The sequence below is a fragment of the Pseudorasbora parva genome, chromosome 3 (assembly GCF_024679245.1).
Source record: "Pseudorasbora parva isolate DD20220531a chromosome 3, ASM2467924v1, whole genome shotgun sequence".
Taxonomy (NCBI): Eukaryota; Metazoa; Chordata; class Actinopteri; order Cypriniformes; family Gobionidae; genus Pseudorasbora; species Pseudorasbora parva.
In genome coordinates this window covers 64,432,822-64,455,321 of record NC_090174.1, presented here as the reverse complement: position 1 = coordinate 64,455,321, position 22,500 = coordinate 64,432,822, and the positions used below count along the sequence as shown (strand labels likewise).

Sequence of the window (22,500 nt, the reverse complement as noted above, 5' to 3'; positions counted from 1 at the left end):
GGCTCGTGACTCAGGCTCGTAACTCAGGCTCGTAACTCAGGCTCGTGACTCAGGCTCGTAACTCCGGCTCGTAACTCAGGCTCGTAACTCAGGCTCGTAACTCAGGCTCGTAAATCAGGCTCGTGACTCAGGCTCGTAACTCAGGCTCGTAACTCAGGCTCGTAACTCAGGCTCGTAACTCAGGCTCGTGACTCGGGCTCGTAACTCAGGCTCGTGACTCAGGCTCGTGACTCAGGCTCGTAACTCGGGCTGGTGACTCGGGCTGGTGACTCAGGCTCGTAACTCAGGCTCGTGACTCAGGCTCGTGACTCAGGCTCGTAACTCGGGCTCGTAACTCAGGCTGGTGACTCAAGCTCGTAACTCAGGCTCGTGACTCAGGCTCGTGACTCAGGCTGGTGACTCGGGCTGGTGACTCAGGCTCGTAACTCAGGCTCGTAACTCAGGCTCGTAACTCAGGCTCGTAACTCAGGCTGGTGACTCAGGCTGGTGACTCAGGCTCGTAACTCAGGCTCGTAACTCAGGCTGGTGACTCAGGCTCGTAACTCAGGCTGGTGACTCAGGCTCGTAACTCAGGCTCGTGACTCCGGCTCGTATCTCCGGCTCGTGACTCCGGCTCGTGACTCAGGCTCGTATCTCCGGCTCGTATCTCCGGCTCGTGACTCCGGCTCGTGACTCCGGCTCGTGACTCCAGCTCGTGACTCCAGCTCGTATCTCCGGCTCGTATCTCCGGCTCGTGACTCCGGCTCGTGACTCCGGCTCGTGACTCCGGCTCGTGACTCAGGCTCGTGACTCAGGCTCGTGACTCAGGCTCGTGACTCAGGCTCGTGACTCAGGCTCGTGACTCCGGCTCGTGACTCAGGCTCGTATCTCCGGCTCGTGACTCCGGCTCGTATCTCCGGCTCGTGACTCCGGCTCGTATCTCCGGCTCGTGCCTCCGGATCGTGACTCCGGCTCGTGACTCAGGCTCGTGACTCCGGCTCGTGACTCCGGCTCGTAACTCAGGCTCGTATCTCCGGCTCGTATCTCCGGCTCGTGACTCAGGCTCGTGACTCCGGCTCGTAACTCAGGCTCGTATCTCCGGCTCATATCTCCGGATCGTGACTCCGGCTTGTGACTCAGGCTCGTGACTCCGGCTCGTGACTCCGGCTCGTAACTCAGGCTCGTATCTCAGGCTCGTAACTCAGGCTCGTACCTCCGGATCGTGACTCCGGCTTGTGACTCAGGCTCGTGACTCCGGCTCGTGACTCAGGCTCGTAACTCAGGCTCGTATCTCCAGCTCGAGACTCCGGCTCGTATCTCCGGCTCGTGACTCCGGATCGTTACTCCGGCTTTTGACTCCGGCTCGTGACTCCGGCTCGTAACTCAGGCTCGTATCTCAGGCTCGTAACTCAGGCTCGTACCTCCGGATCGTGACTCCGGCTTGTGACTCAGGCTCGTGACTCCGGCTCGTGACTCAGGCTCGTATCTCCGGCTCGTATCTCCGGCTCGTGACTCCGGCTTGTGACTCCGGCTCGTAACTCAGACTCGTATCTCCGGCTCGTATCTCCGGCTCGTGCCTCCGGATCGTGACTCCGGCTTGTGACTCAGGCTCGTGACTCCGGCTCGTGACTCCGGCTCGTAACTCAGGCTCGTATCTCAGGCTCGTAACTCAGGCTCGTGCCTCCGGATCGTGACTCCGGCTTGTGACTCAGGCTCGTGACTCCGGCTCGTGACTCAGGCTCGTGACTCAGGCTCGTATCTCCGGCTTGTATCTCCGGCTCGTGACTCCGGCTCGTGACTCCGGCTCGTGACTCCGGCTCGTAACTCAGGCTCGTAACTCAGGCTCATGACTATTATAATAATTAATAATTAGGCATAATTATTATTATTTGTAGAGACATATTATTATTAAATAGAGACGGTTAAATCTACTGTAGGCTCAGCAGTAGCCTAATATATTCTGTCAATTTCTCCACGTTAAACTTCAAACTTTTATTTTGACGGGTTGCCGTGAAGATCTTTGAGTGTCTGTGTTCATATGACAGTTTTTCGTTAAATTCTCATGAAGTGCCAGGTTATGCGTCTGTGTGTCCTCATATAGTGTGTGTGTGTGTGTGTGTGTGTGTGTGTGTGTGTGTGTGTGTGTGTGTGTGTGTGTCGCACATTTGTTCATAAATTCTAAGTCAGTCTAAATTAGCTCACTCTGATTAGATGTAAAGTAAGTCATGGCGAGCTACCTCCAATCAGGCCACGAGAGCCCTGCCGGAGGGTCTGCAGAGTTTAGGAGTGTTCAGTCCGGAGCAGTGACAAACTGCAGGTTTATTAGGCACTGTCACTTTAAGAGCGAGCGCACGGGTCTAATACACGGACACACATCTGATACCTGAGGAGTCATGAGAGTGTGTGAACATATCAGCGGTTTATGATCAACACTGATCTGTCAAACCTCCCTCATTAACATGATCTCTCTCTCTCTCTCTCTCTCTCTCTCTCTCTCTCTCTCTCTCTCTCTCTCTCTCTCTCTCTCTCTCTCCCACACACTCACACTCGCACACACAAACTCACACACACACACACACTCACACACACACACACTCACACGCACACACACTTTCTCTCACTCACTCACAATCTCTCTCTCTCTCTCTCTCTCTCTCTTAGTGATGTCATGTATTTCACTGACGCTTGGATCAGTCGTATTAAAGCTGATGTTGGAGACAACTGGAGGTTGAAGGTATTCTTACACACACACACACACACACACACACACACACACACACACACACACACACACACACACACACACACACACACACACACACAGTTTTTTCAAATCTTTTATCATTTCAGATGAGCAATTTAAAGAAGATATTGAAGGGTATTCTGGATTACAACCATGAGGTGAGACGGGTTTGTGTTGTTATACGTCACATTATTTTTCTCTTGAATTGACTCGTAAACTGTCCATCTCTCTCTCTCTATTTCTCTCTCTCTCTCTCTCTCTCTCTCTCTCTCTCTCTCTCTTCAGATTTTGGGGCAGCAGATCAATGATTTCACTCTTCCTGACGTCAGTCTCATCGCTGAACACTCAGACGCAGCCGAACTGGGCCGAATGCTGCAGCTCATCCTGGGCTGTGCGGTGAACTGTGAGCAGAAACAAGGTGTGTGTGTGTGTGTGTGTGTGGGCATGTTTTTGTGACATATGAGGACACAAATGTGTATAATGCCATGGGTATGACACAGGTATTACAGGAGAGGGTGAAATATGAGGACATTACCCATGGCCCCACTTTACAAAAGGCTTATAAATCACACAGGAGGAGTTTTTATGAGAAAGTACAAATGCAGAATGTTTCCTGTGACGGGTGGGTTTAGGTGTATGTGTGTGTGTGTCGCTCTACTGATGGTGACGCCGTGCTGTGATCTTGTTCCAGAATATATCCAGACCATAATGATGATGGAGGAGTCTGTCCAGCACGTGGTGATGACCGCCATCCAGGAGGTGAGCGTCTCTCGTGTGTGTGTTTGTGTTTAATGCGTTTAATCGTGTGTGTGTTTGTGTGTGTGTTTAATGTGTTTAATCGTGTGTGTTCGCAGCTGATGAGTAAAGAGTCACCCGTGCCCGCAGGAAACGAGTCGTATGTGGATCTGGACCGGCAGGTGAGTGTGTGAGTGTGAGGAAAATAAGTATTTGAACACCCTGCTATTTTGCAAGTTCTCCCACTTAGAAATCATGGAGGGGTCTGAAATTGTCATCATATGTGCATGGCCACTGAGAGAGACATAATCTGGAGAAAGAAAATCCAGAAATCACAATATATGATTTTTAACTATTTATTTGTGTGATACAGCTGCAAATAAGTATTTGAACACCTGTCTATCAGCCAGAATCCTGACCCTCAGAGACCTGTTAGTCTGCCTTTAACATGTCCACCTCCACTCCATTTATTATCCTACATTAGATGCTCCTGTTTGAGGTCGTCAGCTGATAAAGACACCTGTCCACCTCATACAATCAGCAAGAGTCCAACTACTAACATGACCAAGACCAAAGAGCTGTCCAAAGACACAAGAGACACACTCACACACCTCCACAAGGCTGGAAAGGGCTCCGGGGAAATGGCCAAGCAGCTCGGTGAAAAAAGGTCCACTGTTGGAGCAATCATTAGATAATGGAATGAGCTAAACATGACTGTCAGTCTCCCTCAGACTGGGGCTCCATGCCAGATCTCACCTCATGGGTCTCAATGATCCTAAGGTGAGAAATCAGCCCAGAACTACACGGAGGAGCTGGCCAATGACCTGAGAAGAGCTGGGACCACCGTTACCAAGGTTACTGTTGGTAATACACTCAGACATGGTCATGGTTTGAAATCATGCATGGCACCGAAGGTTCCCCTGCTTAAACCAGCACATGTCCAGGCCCGTCTGAAGTTTGCCAATGACCATTTGGATGATCCAGAGGAGTCATGGGAGAAAGTCATGAGGTCAGATGAGACTAAAATATAACTTTTAGGTCATAATTCCACTAAACGTGTTTGGAGGAAGAAGAATGATGAGCACCATCCCAAGAACACCATCACTACTGTGAAGCATGGGGGTGGCAGCATCATGCTGTGGGGGTGTTTTTCTGCACATGGGACAGGGCGACCGTAGGCCATGCATCTACGATGACAATTTCAGACCCTCCATGATTTATATTCGGGAGAACTTGAAAAATAGCAGGATGTTCAAATACTCATTTTTTTCTCACTGTATGTTTATGTGTATGATGCGTTTCTAGTGCACACATACTTCACACATAGACACATCTAGTGTAGTCTTGATTGATTGATTGATATATAGTTTATTATATATAATGTATAGGGTTTATTATGTATATATTGTATAGGGTTTATTATATATATTGTATAGGGTTTATTATAAATATAGCATATGGTTTATTATATATATAGTATAGGGTTTATTATATATATTGTACAGGGTTTATTATTTATATATTGTACAGGGTTTATTATATTTATTGTATAGGGTTTATTATATATATAGCATATGGTTTATTATATATATAGTATAGGGTTTATTATATATATTGTATAGGGTTTATTATGTATATATTGTATAGGGTTTATTATATATATTGTATAGGGTTTATTATATATATAGCATATGGTTTATTATATATATATAGTATAGGGTTTATTATATATATTGTACAGGGTTTATTATTTATATATTGTACAGGGTTTATTATATTTATTGTATAGGGTTTATTATATATATTGTATAGGGTTTATTATATATATAGCATATGGTTTATTATATATATAGTATAGGGTTTATTATATATATTGTATAGGGTTTATTATGTATATATTGTATAGGGTTTATTATATATATTGTATAGGGTTTATTATGTATATATTGTATAGGGTTTATTATGTATATATTGTATAGGGTTTATTATGTATATATTGTATAGGGTTTATTATATATATTGTATAGGGTTTATTATATATATAGCATATGGTTTATTATATATATATAGTATAGGGTTTATTATATATATTGTACAGGGTTTATTATATTTATTGTATAGGGTTTATTATATATATTGTATAGGGTTTATTATATATTGTACAGGGTTTATTATTTATATATTGTACAGGGTTTATTATATATATTGTGCATGGTTTATTATATATAGTATAGGTTTATTATATATATTGTACAGGGTTTATTATTTATATAATGTATAGGGTTTATTATATATATAATGTATAGGGTTTATTATATATAGTGTATAGGGTTTGTTATTTATATATTGTATAGGGTTTATCATATATATAGTATAGGGTTTATTATATATATTGTATAGGGTTTATTATATATATATTGTTAGGGTTTTTTATATATATTGTATAGGGTTTAATATATATATTGTATACGGTTTATCATATATATATATATATATATATATATATATATTGTATAGGGTTTATTATATATATTGTATAGGGTTTATTATATATATTAATTGTATAGGGTTTATTATATATATTTATTGTATAGGGTTTATTATATATATTTATTGTATAGGGTTTATTATATATATTGTATAGGGTTTATTATATATATTGTACAGGGTTTATTATATATATTGTATAGGGTTTATTATATATATTGTTTAGGGTTTATTATATATATTGTTTATGGTTTCGTGTTTTCTCGATCAGCTGAAGAAGACGGTGGAGGATCTGCACGACGCTCTGGCCACTAAAGAGGAGATCGCTCAGAGATGCCATGAGCTCGACATGCAGGTAAACACTCACACTCACACTCACACACACACACACACACACACACACACACACACACACACACACACACACACACACACACACACACACACACACACACACACACACACACACACAAACACTCACGCCGCTTGAATCGGGTCACATGATGTTCTCTGAATGATTTGTGTGTGTGTGTGTTTGTGTGTGTGTGTAAATCAGCGCACATTCGGGTACACCAGTCTCTCCTGTTGTGTCTGATATCTTAGTGTGGGTTGTGCTGATATGTGTGTGTGTGTGTGTGTGTTAACCTCTCGTCCTCTGCCTTGCTTTGAAGGCGTACCTCGTCCAAGAGGAGCGAGATAGACTGAGGTTAGAATGTGTTGATCTAGACGAGCGGGTAAATGTCTCTTCTCTTCTGCTCTCTCTCTGTGCTGCACTGTCTGCTTGATACCTCAGTAGGGCCTTATCTCTGTGTGCGTGTGCGTGTGCGTGCGCGCGCGTGCGTGTGTGTGTGTGTGAGACACCGCTCGTCTGCAGCTGACTGTAGCGCTTCGGATCATCCTGCAGCGAAACTACCCAGAGTTCAGTGCGCCGGCGTGGAGCTGATCATGTTACGCTGCTTGGCCCTGCCCTGCGTGTGTGTGTGAGTGAGAGTGTGTGTGTGTGTGTGTGAGTGAGAGTGTGTGTGTGTGTCAGACGCCGCATGAGTTTAATGCACACGTCTGTATGTCTGCTGTACACATGTAGATCCGTTTAGAGCATCCGGAGAGCATTCCCAGCGCTTTTCCCACGTTGTGTTATGTCAAAGCAGATTAAAGGCATCTCTACAAACAATGACAGCCTGGACGAAGTTAGTTTGAACTCTATGTAGTGAATTAAATAGATATATTTGTATACAAAATATAATTTTTTTACAAAATAAATAATTTTGACCAGAATTGCTGTAAAACCTCCACATGTCTATTCCAGGTTTTTATGACTAGATTCCGCGATTCTGTCTGTTTTCCACACCACAGGAATCACAGAGCTCTACTAAGACATGTTATGAGGATAAAGGCAATAAAGAGTGGCAGTAACAGTAACCGTGTGTGTGTGTGTGTGTGTGTGTGTGTGTAGGTGGCGGCGCTGCAGGAGGAGAAGAGCAGTCTTCTGGCTGAGAACCAGGTTCTGATGGAGCGGCTCAATCAGTCCGACTCCATCGAGGATCTGAACAGCCCAGCGGGACGCAGACACATGCAGCTGCAGACACAGCTGGAGCAGCTGCAGGAGGAGAGCTTCAGGTGCACACACACACACACACACACACACAGACAGACACACACACACACACACACACAGACAGACACAGAGACAGACACATGCAGCTGCAGACACAGCTGGAGCAGCTGCAGGAGGAGAGCTTCAGGTGCACACACACACACACACACACAGACAGACACACACACACACACACACACACACACACACACACACACACACACACACACACACACACACACACACACACACACACAGACAGACACATGCAGCTGCAGACACAGCTGGAGCAGCTGCAGGAGGAGAGCTTCAGGTACACACACACACACACACACACACACAGACAGACACACACACACACACACACACACACACACACACACACACACACACACACACAGACAGACACATGCAGCTGCAGACACAGCTGGAGCAGCTGCAGGAGGAGAGCTTCAGGTGCACACACACACACACACACACAGACAGACACACACACACACACACACACACACACACACACACACACACACACACACACACACACACACACACACACACACACACACACAGACAGACACATGCAGCTGCAGACACAGCTGGAGCAGCTGCAGGAGGAGAGCTTCAGGTGCACACACACACACACACACACACACAGACAGACACACACACACACACACACACACACACACACACACACACACACACACACACACACAGACAGACACATGCAGCTGCAGACACAGCTGGAGCAGCTGCAGGAGGAGAGCTTCAGGTACACACACACACACACACAGACACACACAGACAGACACATGCAGCTGCAGACACAGCTGGAGCAGCTGCAGGAGGAGAGCTTCAGGTGCACACACACACACACACACACACACACACACACACACACACACACACAGACACACACACACACACACACACACACAGACAGACAGACAGACACATGCAGCTGCAGACACAGCTGGAGCAGCTGCAGGAGGAGAGCTTCAGGTGCACACACACACACACACACACACACACACACACAGACAGACACACACACACACACACACACACACACACACACAGACAGACACACACACACACACACACACACTGCCGGTGGTAAACTGCCCCCCTCAGGACACTTGTTGCACCAGCTAGCTGTGCTTAAGTTACAACTAGCCTAGTGTTGACGTAAATGGGCACTAATAAGTTACAACGAAAGCTTATTGAAGCTTAAATCTGTTTAAACTAAATATTCACGGAAGCCGGCGATCAGGAGCAACATTAACAGATAGAATAGCAGGCGGACGGAACTGCATCACGCTCTCGTTTTACATGAGAGAAATGTGAATAGATGAATGTTAGGTTAACACGAGCCAGGACAGCGCGCCGCTGCAGCCAGAGGTCCGGGTTGTGTATGTCAATTACAATCAATTATTTTTTCTTCAGTATTTATTTATTGATCCTTACTTTAGTTTCAAAAAGCCTTTCTTGATGTTATACATAAAAGCACTTATGCTATTAACGATTAAGTATTGGGATATGTTCAATCATTATTTACGTGAGGCAAAAGTAACGTTAGTTAAGAATGAAGAATAAACTGAAATTCAACAACTTACTACGATAAAATGATTTCCCATTTGCGTTCCCTCTTGTTCTGGCACCCTGGTGCACATTAGCTGTCCATCATGTTGAAATAGTGAGGTTTAAACCGTCTGGTTTTAAATGATGTTATAGATACCAGTGCAACCGCCGCTCTAGCGCTCCCCGGACTGCCTGCGTGACGTCAACCTCCGCAGCTCGGCTGTCGCTACAATTTATACAAATTAAATTCATTTTAAAGAAAGACTTTCATGAAAATAAAACTCAAGGTGGTCAAAATTAAGTCTCCAGACATATTGGCAATCTAATATCTTACTCATGCTGCTCACTCTTCATAATCAACATATGAAATAAATATAATAATATTATAGGCTAATATTATAGCCTAAACATAGCCTGTTTAGTTTCATAGTTAGGCTGTGCTTTCTTTAACCTACGACCTAAATTTAGTTCTTTTTTTCTTCCTTTAAGACAGAGGAAACTCACAATACTCCGCCATTAAACAGCCGGACAGATAAGTGCAAGATATAATTATAAACTATAAACGGTCTACTTTTATTAGTGGACACTCACACTCAGGGAACAGATTATTTTGCGTGCACTCACTTCAAGCGCTGTCTTCATTTCAAAAGCATTTCTAAATTCTGTTTATATTTCAAACAAACGAAACTCCAAAGCAAAATAACGCGGTTTGAGTTTACCGCCATGAAGAAACATTTCACTCCTCTCTGCATGTGGCAATGCATCACGATAGCCTGGCTGGGAGGACCGTATGTTTGGACAGAAGACGACACAGTTCGTTATTAAACTCATTAAAGTAATATTTGATATAGAATTTAAATTATAAGTGTGTAGTACAGTATTAATGTGTGTATTACTGATGTAAGGTTAATCTGGCTTTAATGATCCCACATTATAGACTCTGATATATTCATCTATCTCCAATAAACGTTTATGCTCTCCTAAAGTATTGTTTTATTATGGATGAAGTGACTGACGGCGAGTGTGTGTGTGTGTGTGTGTGTGTGTGTGTGTCAGGTTGGAGGCGGCTAAGGATGATTACCGCATCCGCTGTGAAGAGCTGGAGAAGGAGCTGCTGGAGGTCAGAGGTCAGAACGAGGAGCTGACCTCTCTGGCTGAGGAGGCGCAGTCACTCAAAGACGAGATGGACGTGTTGAGGTGAGCCGCGCCACACACACACTGAGGGTGACCTCTAACCTCTGGATGGACCTTTGGAGTGAGTGAGTGTGTGTGAGTGAGTGAGTGAGTGTGTGAGTGAGTGTGAGAGAGTGTGTGAGAATGTGAGCGAGTGAGTGAGAGTGAGTGAGTGAGAGTGAGTGAGTGAGAGTGAGTGAGTGAGTGTGTGAGAGTGAGTGAGTGAGTGTGTGTGTGAGAGTGTGAGTGAGTGAGTGAGAGTGTGTGTGTGAGAGTGTGTGTGTGAGAGTGAGTGAGAGTGTGTGTTTGAGAGTGTGTGTTTGAGAGTGTGTGAGAGTGTGGGAGAGTGTGAGAATGTTTGAGAGTGTGTGATTGTGTGAGAGTGTGTGTGAGTGAGTGAGTGAGTGAGTGAGTGAGTGAGTGAGTGAGTGAGTGAGTGAGTGAGTGAGTGAGTGAGTGAGTGAGTGTGAGTGAGTGAGTGTGTGAGTGAGTGTGTGAGTGAGTGAGTGAGAGTGTGTGTGTGAGAGTGTGTGTGTGAGAGTGAGTGAGAGTGTGTGTTTGAGAGTGTGTGTTTGAGAGTGTGTGAGAGTGTGGGAGAGTGTGAGAATGTTTGAGAGTGTGTGATTGTGTGAGAGTGTGTGTGAGTGAGTGAGTGAGTGAGTGAGTGAGTGAGTGAGTGAGTGAGTGAGTGAGTGAGTGAGTGAGTGAGTGAGTGAGTGAGTGTGAGTGAGTGTGTGAGTGAGTGTGTGAGTGAGTGAGTGAGAGTGTGTGTGTGAGAGTGTGTGTGTGAGAGTGAGTGAGAGTGTGTGTTTGAGAGTGTGTGAGAGTGTGGGAGAGTGTGAGAATGTTTGAGAGTGTGTGATTGTGTGAGAGTGTGTGTGAGTGAGAGGGAGAGTGTGTGAGTGTGAGATATTGTGTGTGTGAGTGAGTGAGTGAGTGAGTGAGTGAGTGAGTGAGTGAGTGAGTGAGTGAGAGGGTGTGTGAGAGAATGTGTGAGAGAGTGTGTGAGTGTGTGAGTGTGAGAGTGTGTGAGTGAGAGTGTGTGAGTGTGAAAGAGAGTGTGTGTGTGTGTGTGTGTGTGTGTGTGTGTGTGTGTGTGTGTGAGAGTGTTTTGAGAGTTTGAGAGAATGAGTGAGTGAGAGTGTGTGAGTGTTTGAGAGTGTGGGAGAGTGTGAGAATGTTTGAGAGTGTAATTGAGTGAGAGTGTGAGAGAATGTGTGAGAGAGTGTGAGAATGTTTGCGAGTGTGTGATTGTGTGTGAGTGTGTGTGAGAGAGAGGGAGAGTGTGAGAATGTGAGCGAGTGAGTGAGAGTGTGTGAGTGTGAGAGAGTGTGAGTGTGAAAGAGTGTGTGTGTGTGTGTGTGTGTGAGAGAGAGTGTTTTGAGAGTTTGAGAGAATGAGTGAGTGAGAGTGTGTGAGTGTTTGAGAGTGTTTGAGAGTGTGATTGAGTGAGAGTGTGTGAGAATGTGTGAGAGAGTGTTTGAGTGTGTGTGAGAGTGAGTGAGAGAGTGTTTGAGAGTTTGAGAGTGTGAGAGAATGTGTGAGAGAGTGTGAGAGTGTTTGAGTGTGTGTGAGAGTGAGTGAGTGAGAGAGTGTTTGAGAGTGTGAGAGAATGTGTGAGAGAGTGTGAGAGTGAGAGTGTGTGAGCGTGAGAGAGTGTTTGAGTGTGTGTGAGAGTGAGTGAGTGAGAGAGTGTTTGAGAGTTTGTGAGAGTGTGAGAGAATGTGTGAGAGAGTGTGTGAGCGTGAGAGAGTGTTTGAGTGTGTGTGAGAGTGTTTGAGTGAGTGAGAGAGTGTTTGAGAGTTTGAGAGTGTGAGAGAATGTGTGAGAGAGTGTGAGAGTGAGAGAGTGTTTGAGTGTGTGTGAGAGTGAGTGAGTGAGAGAGTGTTTGAGAGTGTGAGAGAATGTGTGAGAGAGTGTGAGAGTGAGAGAGTGTTTGAGTGTGTGTGAGAGTGTTTGAGTGAGTGAGTGTTTGAGAGTGTGAGAGAATGTGTGAGAAAGAGTGAGTGAGAGTGTGTGAGAGTGAGTGAGTGAGAGAGTGTTTGAGAGTGTGTGAGAGTGAGTGAGTGAGAGAGTGTTTGAGAGTGTGTGAGAGTGAGTGAGTGAGAGAGTGTTTGAGAGTGTGTGAGAGTGAGTGAGTGAGAGAGTGTTTGAGAGTTTGTGAGAGTGTGAGAGAGAGTGTTTGAGTGTGTGTGAGAGTGAGTGAGTGAGAGAGTGTTTGAGAGTTTGTGAGAGTGTGAGAGAATGTGTGAGAGAGTGTGAGAGTGAGAGTGTGTGAGCGTGAGAGAGTGTTTGAGTGTGTGTGAGAGTGTTTGAGTGAGTGAGTGTTTGAGAGTGTGAGAGAATGTGTGAGAGTGAGTGAGTGAGAGTGTGTGAGTGAGTGAGTGAGTGAGAGTGTGTGAGAATGTGTGAGAGTGAGTGAGTGAGAGTGTGTGAGTGAGTGAGTGAGTGAGAGTGTGTGAGAATGTGTGAGAGAGTGTTTGAGTGTGTGTGAGAGTGAGTGAGTGAGTGAGAGAGTGTTTGAGAGTTTGTGAGAGTGTGAGAGAATGTGTGAGAGTGTGTGAGCGTGAGAGAGTGTTTGAGTGTGTGTGAGAGTGTTTGAGTGTGTGTGAGTGTGTGAGAGTGTTTTGGGAGTGTGAAAGATTGAGTGAGTGTGAGTGTTTGAGAGTGTGTTAGTGTGAGAGTGTAAGAGAGTGTTTGAGAGTGAGTGTGAGAGAGGGTTTGAGTGTGTGAGAGTGTGAGAGAGTGTTTTAGTGTGTGTGTGAGAGTGTTTGAGTGTGTGTGAGAGAGAGTGAGTGAGTGAGTGAGAGAGTGTTTGTGAGAGTGTGAGAGAATGTGTGAGAGAGTGAGAGTGAGTGAGTGAGTGAGTGAGTGAGTGAGTGAGAGTGTGTGAGCGTGAGAGAGTGTTTGAGTGTGTGTGAGAGTGTGTGAGAATGAGAGCGAGACTGTGAGAGAGTGTTTGAGTGTGTGAGAGTGTTTGAGTGTGTGTGTGAGAGTGAGTGAGTGTTTGAGAGTGTGTGAGAGAATGTGTGAGTGAGGGTGTGAGAGTGTGAGCGTGAGAGAGTGTTTGAGTGTGTGCGAGAGTGTTTGAGTGTGTGTGAGAGTGTGTGAGAATGTGAGCGAGTGAGTGAGTGAGTGAGTGTGAGTGAGTGAGTGAGTGAGTGTGAGTGAGTGAGTGAGTGAGTGAGTGAGTGTGAGTGAGTGTGTGAGAGTGAGTGTGTGAGAGTGAGTGAGTGAGAGTGTGTGTGAGAGAGTAAGTGAGTGAGAGTGTGTGTGTGAGAGTGTGGGAGAGTGTGAGAATGTTTGAGAGTGAGTGAGAGTGTGTGAGTGTGAGATATTGTGTGAGTGAGTGAGTGAGTGAGTGAGTGAGTGAGTGAGTGAGTGAGTGAGTGAGTGAGTGAGTGAGAGTGTGTGAGTGTGAGAGAGTGTGAGTGTGAAAGAGTGTGTGTGTGTGTGTGTGTGTGTGAGAGAGTGTTTTGAGAGTTTGAGAGAATTAGTGAGTGAGAGTGTGTGAGTGTTTGAGAGTGTGGGAGAGTGTGAGAATGTTTGAGAGTGTGATTGAGTGAGAGTGTGAGAGAATGTGTGAGAAAGTGTGAGAGTGAGTGAGTGTTTGAGAGTGTGAGAGTGTGAGAGAATGTGTGAGAATGTGTGAGAGAGTGTTTGAGTGAGAGTGTGTGAGAGAGTGTTTGAGTGTGTGTGAGAGTGAGTGAGTGAGAGAGTGTTTGAGAGTTTGTGAGAGTGTGAGAGAATGTTTGAGAGAGTGTGAGAGTGTGTGAGCGTGAGAGAGTGTTTGAGTGTGTGTGAGAGTCTTTGAGTGTGTGTGAGAGTGTGAGAGTGTTTTGGGAGTGTGAAAGATTGAGTGAGTGTGAGTGTGGGAGAGTGTGAGAATGTTTGAGAGTGTGTTAGTGTGAGAGTGTAAGAGAGTGTTTGAGAGTGAGTGTGAGAGAGTGTTTGAGTGTGAGAGAGTGTTTGAGTGTGTGAGAGTGTGAGAGAGTGTTTTAATGTGTGTGTGAGAGTGTTTGAGTGTGTGTGTGAGAGTGAGTGAGTGAGAGAATGTGTGAGAAAGTGAGAGTGAGTGAGAGTGTGTGAGCGTGAGAGAGTGTTTGAGTGTGTGTGAGAGTGTTTGAGTGTGTGTGAGTGAGTGTGAGAGTGTGTGAGAGAGTGTGAGAGATTGAGTGAGTGTGAGTGTGGGAGAGTGTGGGAGAGTGTGAGAATGTTTGAGAGTGTGTTATTGTGAGAGTGTAAGAGAGTGTTTGAGAGTGAGTGTGAGAGAGTGTTTGAGTGTGTGTGAGAGTAAGAGTGTGAGAGAATGTGTGAGAGTGAGTGTGAGAGAGTGTTTGAGTGTGTGTGAGAGTGTGAGAGTGTTTTAGTGTGTGTGTGAGAGTGTGAGAGAGTGTGTGAGTGTGTGAGAGAGTGTTTGAGTGTGTGTGAGAGAGTGTTTGAGTGTGTGTGAGAGTGTTTGAGAGAGTGTTTGAGTGTGTGTGAGAGAGTGTTTGAGTGTGTGTGAGAGTGTGTGAGAGTGTGTGTGTGAGAGTGTGTGAGAGAGTGTTTGAGTGAGTGTGTGTGAGAGTGTGTGAGAGTGTGTGTGTGAGAGTGTGTGAGAGAGTGTTTGAGAGAGTGTTTAAGTGTGTGTGTGAGAGAGTGTTTCAGTGTGTGTTTGAGTGTGTGTGAGAGTGAGAGTGTGAGAGAATGTGTGAGAGAGTGTTTGAGTGTGTGTGTGAGAGAGTGTTTGAGTGTGTGTGTGTGTGTGTGTGTGTGTGTGTGTGTGTGTGTGTGTGTGTGTGTGTGTGTGTGTGTGTGTGTGTGTGAGAGAGAGAGAGAGAGAGAGAGATAGTTTTTTGAGTGAGAGAGTGTTTTGAGAGTGTGAGAGATTGAGTGAGTGTGAGAGAGTGGGAGAGTGTGAGAGTGTAAGAGAGTGTTTGAGAGTGAGTGTGAGAGAGTGTTTGAGTGTGTGTTAGTGTGAGAGTGTAAGAGAGTGTTCTGAGAGTGAGTGTGAGAGAGTGTTTGTGAGTGTGTGTGAGAGTGAGAGAGTGTTTGAGTGTGTGTTAGTGTGAGAGTGTAAGAGAGTGTTCTGAGAGTGAGTGTGAGAGAGTGTTTGTGAGTGTGTGTGAGAGTGAGAGAGTGTTTGAGTGTGTGTTAGTGTGAGAGTGTAAGAGAGTGTTCTGAGAGTGAGTGTGAGAGAGTGTTTGTGAGTGTGTGTGAGAGTGAGAGAGTGTTTGAGTGTGTGTTAGTGTGAGAGTGTACGAGAGTGTTTGAGAGTGAGTGTGAGAGAGTGTTTGTGAGTGTGTGTGAGAGTGTTTGAGTGTGTGTTAGTGTGAGAGTGTAAGAGAGTGTTCTGAGAGTGAGTGTGAGAGAGTGTTTGTGAGTGTGTGTGAGAGTGAGAGAGTGTTTGAGTGTGTGTTAGTGTGAGAGTGTAAGAGAGTGTTCTGAGAGTGAGTGTGAGAGAGTGTTTGTGAGTGTGTGTGAGAGTGAGAGAGTGTTTGAGTGTGTGTTAGTGTGAGAGTGTAAGAGAGTGTTCTGAGAGTGAGTGTGAGAGAGTGTTTGTGAGTGTGTGTGAGAGTGTGAGAATGTTTGAGAGTGTGTTAGTGTGAGTGTAAGAGAGTGTTTAAGAGTGAGTGTGAGAGAGTGTTTGAGTGTGTGTGAGAGAGTGTTTGAGTGTGTGTGTGAGAGTGTTTGTGAGTGTGTGTGTGAGAGTGAGAGAGTGTTTGATTGTGTGTTTGTGAGTGTGTGTGAGAGAGTGTTCTGAGAGTGAGTGTAAGAGAGTGTTTGTGAGTGTGTCTGAGAGTGAGAGTGTTTGAGTGTGTGTGTGAGAGTGTTTGTGAGTGTGTGTGAGAGTGAGAGAGTGTTTGATTGTGTGTTTGTGAGTGTGTGTGAGAGAGTGTTCTGAGAGTGAGTGTAAGAGAGTGTTTGTGAGTGTGTCTGAGAGTGAGAGTGTTTGAGTGTGTGTGTGAGAGTGTTTGTGAGTGTGTGTGAGAGTGAGAGAGTGTTTGATTGTGTGTTTGTGAGTGTGTGTGAGAGAGTGTAAGAAAGTGTTTTGAGAGTGTGAGAGAGTGTAAGAGAGTGTTTGTGAGTGTGTCTGAGAGTGAGAGTGTTTGAGTGCGTGTGAGTGTTTTAAGAGTGTGTCTGAGAGTGTGAGTGTGAGAGAGTGTTTGAGTGTGTGTGTGAGAGAGTGTTTGAGTGTGTGTGTGTGTGTGTTTGAGATTCTGACCTCTGGCTGACCCCTCTCTCTCTCTCTCTCTCTCTCTCTCTCTCTCTCTCTCTCTCTCTCTCTCTGTGCGTGTGCGTGTGTGTGTTGCAGACACTCGTCCGACCGCGTGGCGAAGCTGGAGGCTCAGGTGGAGGCGTATAAGAAGAAGCTGGAGGATCTGGGAGACCTGAGGCGGCAGGTGAAGCTGCTGGAGGAGAAAAACACCAACTACATGCAGAACACCGTCAGCCTGGAGGAGGAGCTGAGGAAGGCCAACAGCACTCGAGCTCAGCTGGAGACATACAAGAGACAGGTGTGTGTGTGTGTGTGTGTGTGTGTGTGTGTGTGTGTGTGTGTGTGTGTGTGTGTGTGTGTGTGTGTGTGTGTGAGGATGCTGTACTGACGTGTGTTGTTCTTCAGGTGGTGGAGCTCCAGAACAAGCTCTCTGAGGAGTCCAAGAAAGCCGACAAGATGGAGTTCGAGTATAAGCGAGTGAAGGAGAAGGTGGACTCGCTCCAGAAAGAGAAAGACGTAAGAGCACAGCTTCATTTACTCACTCGCTCGCTTTATCCTCATCCTCCTCTCCTGTCTTTCTCTCAGTAAGAAGTCACTTTAATTAAAGGGACAGTTCAGCCAATAATGAGCCTGATGTTGATCTGCTGACCCCCAGGGCATCAACATGTGTGTGTGTGTTTCTTCAGGAGAACACAAATGAAGATGTTTAGCTCTGCCGTTGCTGTGTGTCGGTCATATAATGATGTGAATGGGGAACAATTAAAACAAACACGCTTAGACAACACACACACACACCCTGCTGCTCGTGACGACACACTGATGTCTGAAGACACGAACCGATCGGTTTCTGAGAGAAACTCAACAGTATTTGTGTTATTTTTACCTCATATCAGGCGAATCTCATCTAGTGTTCCCATCCGCTATTACTGCCGTCGGGTGAGGTCAAACTGGGACGATCATAGATATAAATCATGTAGATTCCTCATTCAGCCGATCCGCGCAGGCACTAATGAGGAATCTATGTATATATCCAGTTTGACCTCACCCGACGGCAGTAATAGCGGATGGGGACACTAGATGAGATTCGCCTGATATGAGGTAAAAATAACACAAATACTGTTGTGTTTCTCTCAGGAACCGATCGGTTCGTGTCTTCAGACATCAGTGTGTCGTCACGAGCAGCAGGGTGTGTGTGTGCGTTGTCTAAGCGTGTTTGTTTTAATTGTTCCCCATTCACATCATTATATGACCGACACACAGCAACGGCAGAGCTAAACATCTTCATCTGTGTTCTCCTGAAGAAACACACACACACATGTTGATGCCCTGGGGGTCAGCAGATCAACATCAGGCTCATTATTGGCTGAACTGTCCCTTTAACTGTGTGTGTGTGTGTGTGTGTGTGTGTGTGTGTGTGTGTGTGTGTGTGTGTGTGTGTGTGTGTGTGTGTGTGTGTGTGTGTGCGCGCAGCGGATGAGGACGGAGCGAGACTCTCTGAAGGAGACGATCGAGGAGCTGAAGTGTGTGAAAGCGCAGGAGTCTCAGCTGACCTCAGGTGACCTATTGTTAAACACATGTATGATTAAGGATATTTGTTATACACCGATCAGGCATAACATTATGACCGGTGAATAACACTGATGATCACCTGTTAGTGGGTGGGATATATTAGGCAGCAAGTGAACATTTAGTCCTCAGAGTTGATGCGTTAGGAGAAATGGGCAAGCGTAAGGATTTGAGCGAGTTTGGCCAGATTGTGACGGCTAGACGACTGGGTCAGAGCATCTCCAAAACTGCAGCTCTTGTGGGCTGTTCCCGGTCTGCAGTGGTCAGTATCTATCAAAAGTGCTCCAAGGAAGGACCAGTGGAGAACCGGCCACAGGGTCATGGGCGGCCAAGGCTCATTGATGACCGTGGGGAGCGAAGGCTGGCCCGTGGGGTCCGATCAAACAGACGAGCTACTGGAGCTCAAACTGCTCCAGAAGTTAATACAAGTCTGATCCATCCCACCTCGCAACATACATGACTTAAAGGATCTGCTGCTAACATCTTGGTGCCAGATACCACAGCACAGGGGTCTAGTGGAGTCATAATGTTATGCCTGATTGTTGTGTATATATAATTGTTTTATATGCAGCCGTGTATGTTTCAATGACTGTGCGTGTGTGTGTGTGTGTGTGTGTGTGTGTGTGTGTGTGTGTGTGTGTGTCTCATCAGGTTTGGTGCCGCTGTGCAGTAACGAGCCGTCTGATTCGCTGGCCGCAGAGATCATCACACCAGAGATCCGGTATTTTATGATCTAGTCTTTATGTGCTCGTGTGTGTGATGTTACACACTCGTCATTCAGATGTGTTGATGATCGGGTGTGTGTGTGTGTGTGTGGGGTCAGCGAGCGCTTGATTCGCCTGCAGCATGAGAATAAGATGCTGAAGCTGGCTCAGGAAGGCTCTGATAATGAGCAGATCGCGCTGCTGCAGAGTTTACTGGAGGACGCTAACAGCAGGAAGAACGAGCTGGAGACAGAGAACAGGTGAGCAGCTGCACACACACACACACACACACACACACACACACACACACACACACACACACACATACACACACACACATACACACACATACACACACTCACACACACACACACACACACACACACACACACACACACACACACACACACACACACACACACACACTGCCCCTAAACCTACTCAGTCAGGAATCATTCTGCATTTTTACTTTCTAAAAAAAACTCATCCTGAGGCATCCAGACACAAAAACACACACAACCATTCTCACACACAAACACAAACACACACACACACACTCACACAAACACTCAGACACACACTCTGACACACTTTTTTTAGATGTCTAGAGTAATTTCACACAACAGCAGAGTTAAACACGTGAATGACCTGAAGTGTGTGTGTGTGTGTGTGTGTGTGTGTGTGTGTGTGTGTGTGTGTGTGTGTGTGTGTGTGTGTGTGTGTGTGTGTGTGTGTGTGTGTCTGTCTGTGTCAGGCTGGCCAATCAGAGGCTGCTGGAGGGTCAGTCTCAGGTGGAGGAGCTGCAGAAATCTCTTCAGGAACACGGATCCAAAGCAGACGATGTGAGTCCAACGCTTCATGACATCATTAGCGCACACACACACACACACACACACACACACACACACACACACACACACACACACACACACACACACACACACATACGAGAGTCACCAAACCAGAGCTGCCTGATATCAGAGGAGTCTGAACACTTGCCAAGCCAACTTTATAAATATCTAATATTAATATTTTATTTTCTTCCCGCTTTAGCTAATGACACGACTAACCCTCACACACACTCCACCACGCGTGTCACCCCCACTAATGCCTGCTGTGTGTGTGTGTGTGTGTGTGTACTAACACTTCCATCTGTGATGTCACTCATGATGTAGCATGATCCAGCCGTGCCATTGGTCCTCCAGCTCCTCATCATCATCATCATCATCAGAAGCACATGTGTGTGTCCGTTTAACTTTAGTTTGACCGTCTGCTCCATTTGATCACCATCCTGTGTGTGTGTGTGTGTGTGTGTGTGTGTGTGTGTGTGTGTGTGTGTGTGTGTGTGTGTGTGTGTGTGTGTGTGTGTGTGTGTGTGTGTGTGTGTGTGTGTGTGTGTGTGTGTGTGTGTGTGTGTGTGTGTGTGTGTGTGTGTGTGTGTAGGCATCTGTTGCCTCTTCTGTCTGGTGTGATCTCTCTCAGTCTGTTGTAAGTACAGTCCGGGCATTTTGCAGCTTTTTGGTGTTTTTCTGGCTCCACTTGATCGCATGTGCCGCTCCATTTTTGTTTGAATGCTGGGATTTCCTGCTGTTGTGTTGATCACATGATCAGATGCTTGACTGTGATTGGCTGTCATCACGCCCAGGGTTACCGCAGTTTAACCCTCTACGGTATGCATTGTTATAATATGGTTTTATTACATGAAATAGCTTCAATCATACAAACTAATGGTCAAAACAAGTAGTATTATGACTTAATTTTCTATTTAAATGCACATTTCTTTTAAGTAGATCGCGATCCTTTAATCTCTATAATCTGCCTGCACTGCAAAAAATGCTCTTCTGCTCTTTTTATCTTGTTTCTAGTCCAAACATCTAACAATTCTTAAAACAAGAAGTATTTACTAGACAAGCAAAAGTAATTGTCTTGTTTTGGGGAAAATAACTCAAAATGAAGAGAGTTTTTGCTTAAAATAAGATAAATAATCTGCCAATGGGGTGAGAAAAATAATCTTGTTTTCTGTTTGAATTAAGATTATTTTTCTCACCCCATTGGCAGATTATTTATCTTATTTTAAGCAAAAACTCTCTTCATTTAGAGTTATTTTCCCCAAAACAAGACAATTACTTTTGCTTGTCTAGTAAATGCTTCTTAATGTAAGAATCTTTAGATGTTTTGACAAGAAACAAGACAATAATACTGAGGAAGAAGAGTGTGTTTTGCAGTGCATCCCTCTCTCCCCATTGCCCTTTCCGTAAAATATCGCCATATTTATTTTCTGAAAAGAAGATTTTGTTAAATATACATAACCACAACTATACATTTAAAACGCATCAGTAACTAGTATCCATAATAATCCCAGTGGGGAAAATCATGCCATATGGAAACATTGATATTTCCACAGTAAAACTGTTAGACCAAGTTTATTTGTGGATAAAAATATTTAATGTACTGATCAGAGATGTTCAGAAATGAGGTTAACCCTTAAATTCATGACTGTTTCGCCAAACGTTCCTACTTATTCGGGTCTTTAGCGAACCGGCTCTACAAACACGATTCCAGAAAAGTTGGGGAACTCTACAAATGTGAATAAAAGTAGAATGCAATGAAGAGGAAGTTTCATCAAATATTTTATTCATAATACAAAATAGATGACATCACATGTTTAAACTTATATCAGTCTGCAAACGTCTGGGACTGAGGAGACGAGCTGCTCAAGTTTAGGAATAGGAATGTTGTCCCATTCTTGTCTAATACAGGCTTCTAGCTGCTCAACTGTCTTAGGTCTTCTTTATCGCATCTTCCTCTTTATGATGCGCCAAATGTTTTCTAATGGTGAAAGATCTGGACTGCAGGCTGGCCATTTCAGTGCCGGATCCTTCTTCTGCGCAGCCATGATGCTGTAATTGATGCAGTGTGTGGTCTGGCATTGTCATGTTGGAGAAGGCGAGGTCTTCCCTGAAAGAGACGCCGTCTGGATGGAGCAGATGTTGCTCTAGAGCTTGGATAGACCTTTCAGCATTGATGGCCTTTCCAGATGTGTAAGCTGCCCATGCCACACACACTCATGAACCCCAGACCATCAGAGATCAGCTTCTGAACTGAGCGCTGAGAACAGCTTGGGTTGTCCTTGTCCTCTTTAGTAAGGATGGCGTCCCAGTTTTCCAAAAAGAACTTCACATGTTGATTCGTCTGACCCCAGAAGATCTAACATCTCATATCTGATTGTGTTCAGTTCTTGCTCTCTGCAGTAAATCACATTTGGCAGATTATAATTATTATAGGTTTGTTTTCTGTCGGAGGTAGCTATGAGTGAAACGTCACTTCATCATTGTTTATTAGACATCAAATTGCACTTATTTCGTCATTATCGATTCATTTATCATTGTGCAAAAATAATATACATACTCTCTTACACACCTCGGGTCGTTAGCAACTCTAGACAACTGACGAAAAACAAGTGGAAAAACTGGCATTCAGTTCTAATTTTTCTTGTTATATTCTTTATTATGGATTGATTGGGGAATACTAAGAAGGTTGATGTCTAACTAAAAAAAAGAGACGTTCAGATGTCATGTGACTTAAACACAGCACATCATTGGCTGCCTTAAGGCCTGCTCTTTTAATTCCCTGTGCAATTTAAGGCATTTTTTCCGGATAATAAGAAAGCGAGTAGAAACGAATTATTGTGATATATCTGTGCCATAGAGGGTTAAAGATGTGGAGCAGAAGGCCT

The 22,500-nt window shown here is 45.0% G+C and overlaps 2 protein-coding genes across 2 annotated transcripts in view; one reads left to right on the top strand and one right to left on the bottom strand.

Annotated features, from left to right (window-relative positions):
- The window catches only part of rnf170 (ring finger protein 170), a 346,071-nt gene that overhangs the window by 24,646 nt on the left and 298,925 nt on the right, over nt 1-22,500 (bottom strand). The window lies entirely within an intron of this gene.
- hook3 (hook microtubule-tethering protein 3) overlaps nt 1-22,500 on the top strand; it is a 35,231-nt gene that overhangs the window by 5,819 nt on the left and 6,912 nt on the right. Inside the window, exons 3-16 of the mRNA XM_067439797.1 lie at nt 2,641-2,713; nt 2,830-2,880; nt 3,008-3,140; nt 3,414-3,481; nt 3,577-3,639; nt 6,216-6,299; nt 7,398-7,561; nt 10,176-10,316; nt 16,591-16,792; nt 16,900-17,010; nt 17,965-18,049; nt 18,712-18,781; nt 18,884-19,024; nt 19,519-19,606. Of these exons, the coding sequence (XP_067295898.1) occupies nt 2,641-2,713; nt 2,830-2,880; nt 3,008-3,140; nt 3,414-3,481; nt 3,577-3,639; nt 6,216-6,299; nt 7,398-7,561; nt 10,176-10,316; nt 16,591-16,792; nt 16,900-17,010; nt 17,965-18,049; nt 18,712-18,781; nt 18,884-19,024; nt 19,519-19,606 (1,474 nt within the window). The remainder of the gene's footprint in view (nt 1-2,640; nt 2,714-2,829; nt 2,881-3,007; nt 3,141-3,413; nt 3,482-3,576; nt 3,640-6,215; nt 6,300-7,397; nt 7,562-10,175; nt 10,317-16,590; nt 16,793-16,899; nt 17,011-17,964; nt 18,050-18,711; nt 18,782-18,883; nt 19,025-19,518; nt 19,607-22,500) is intronic.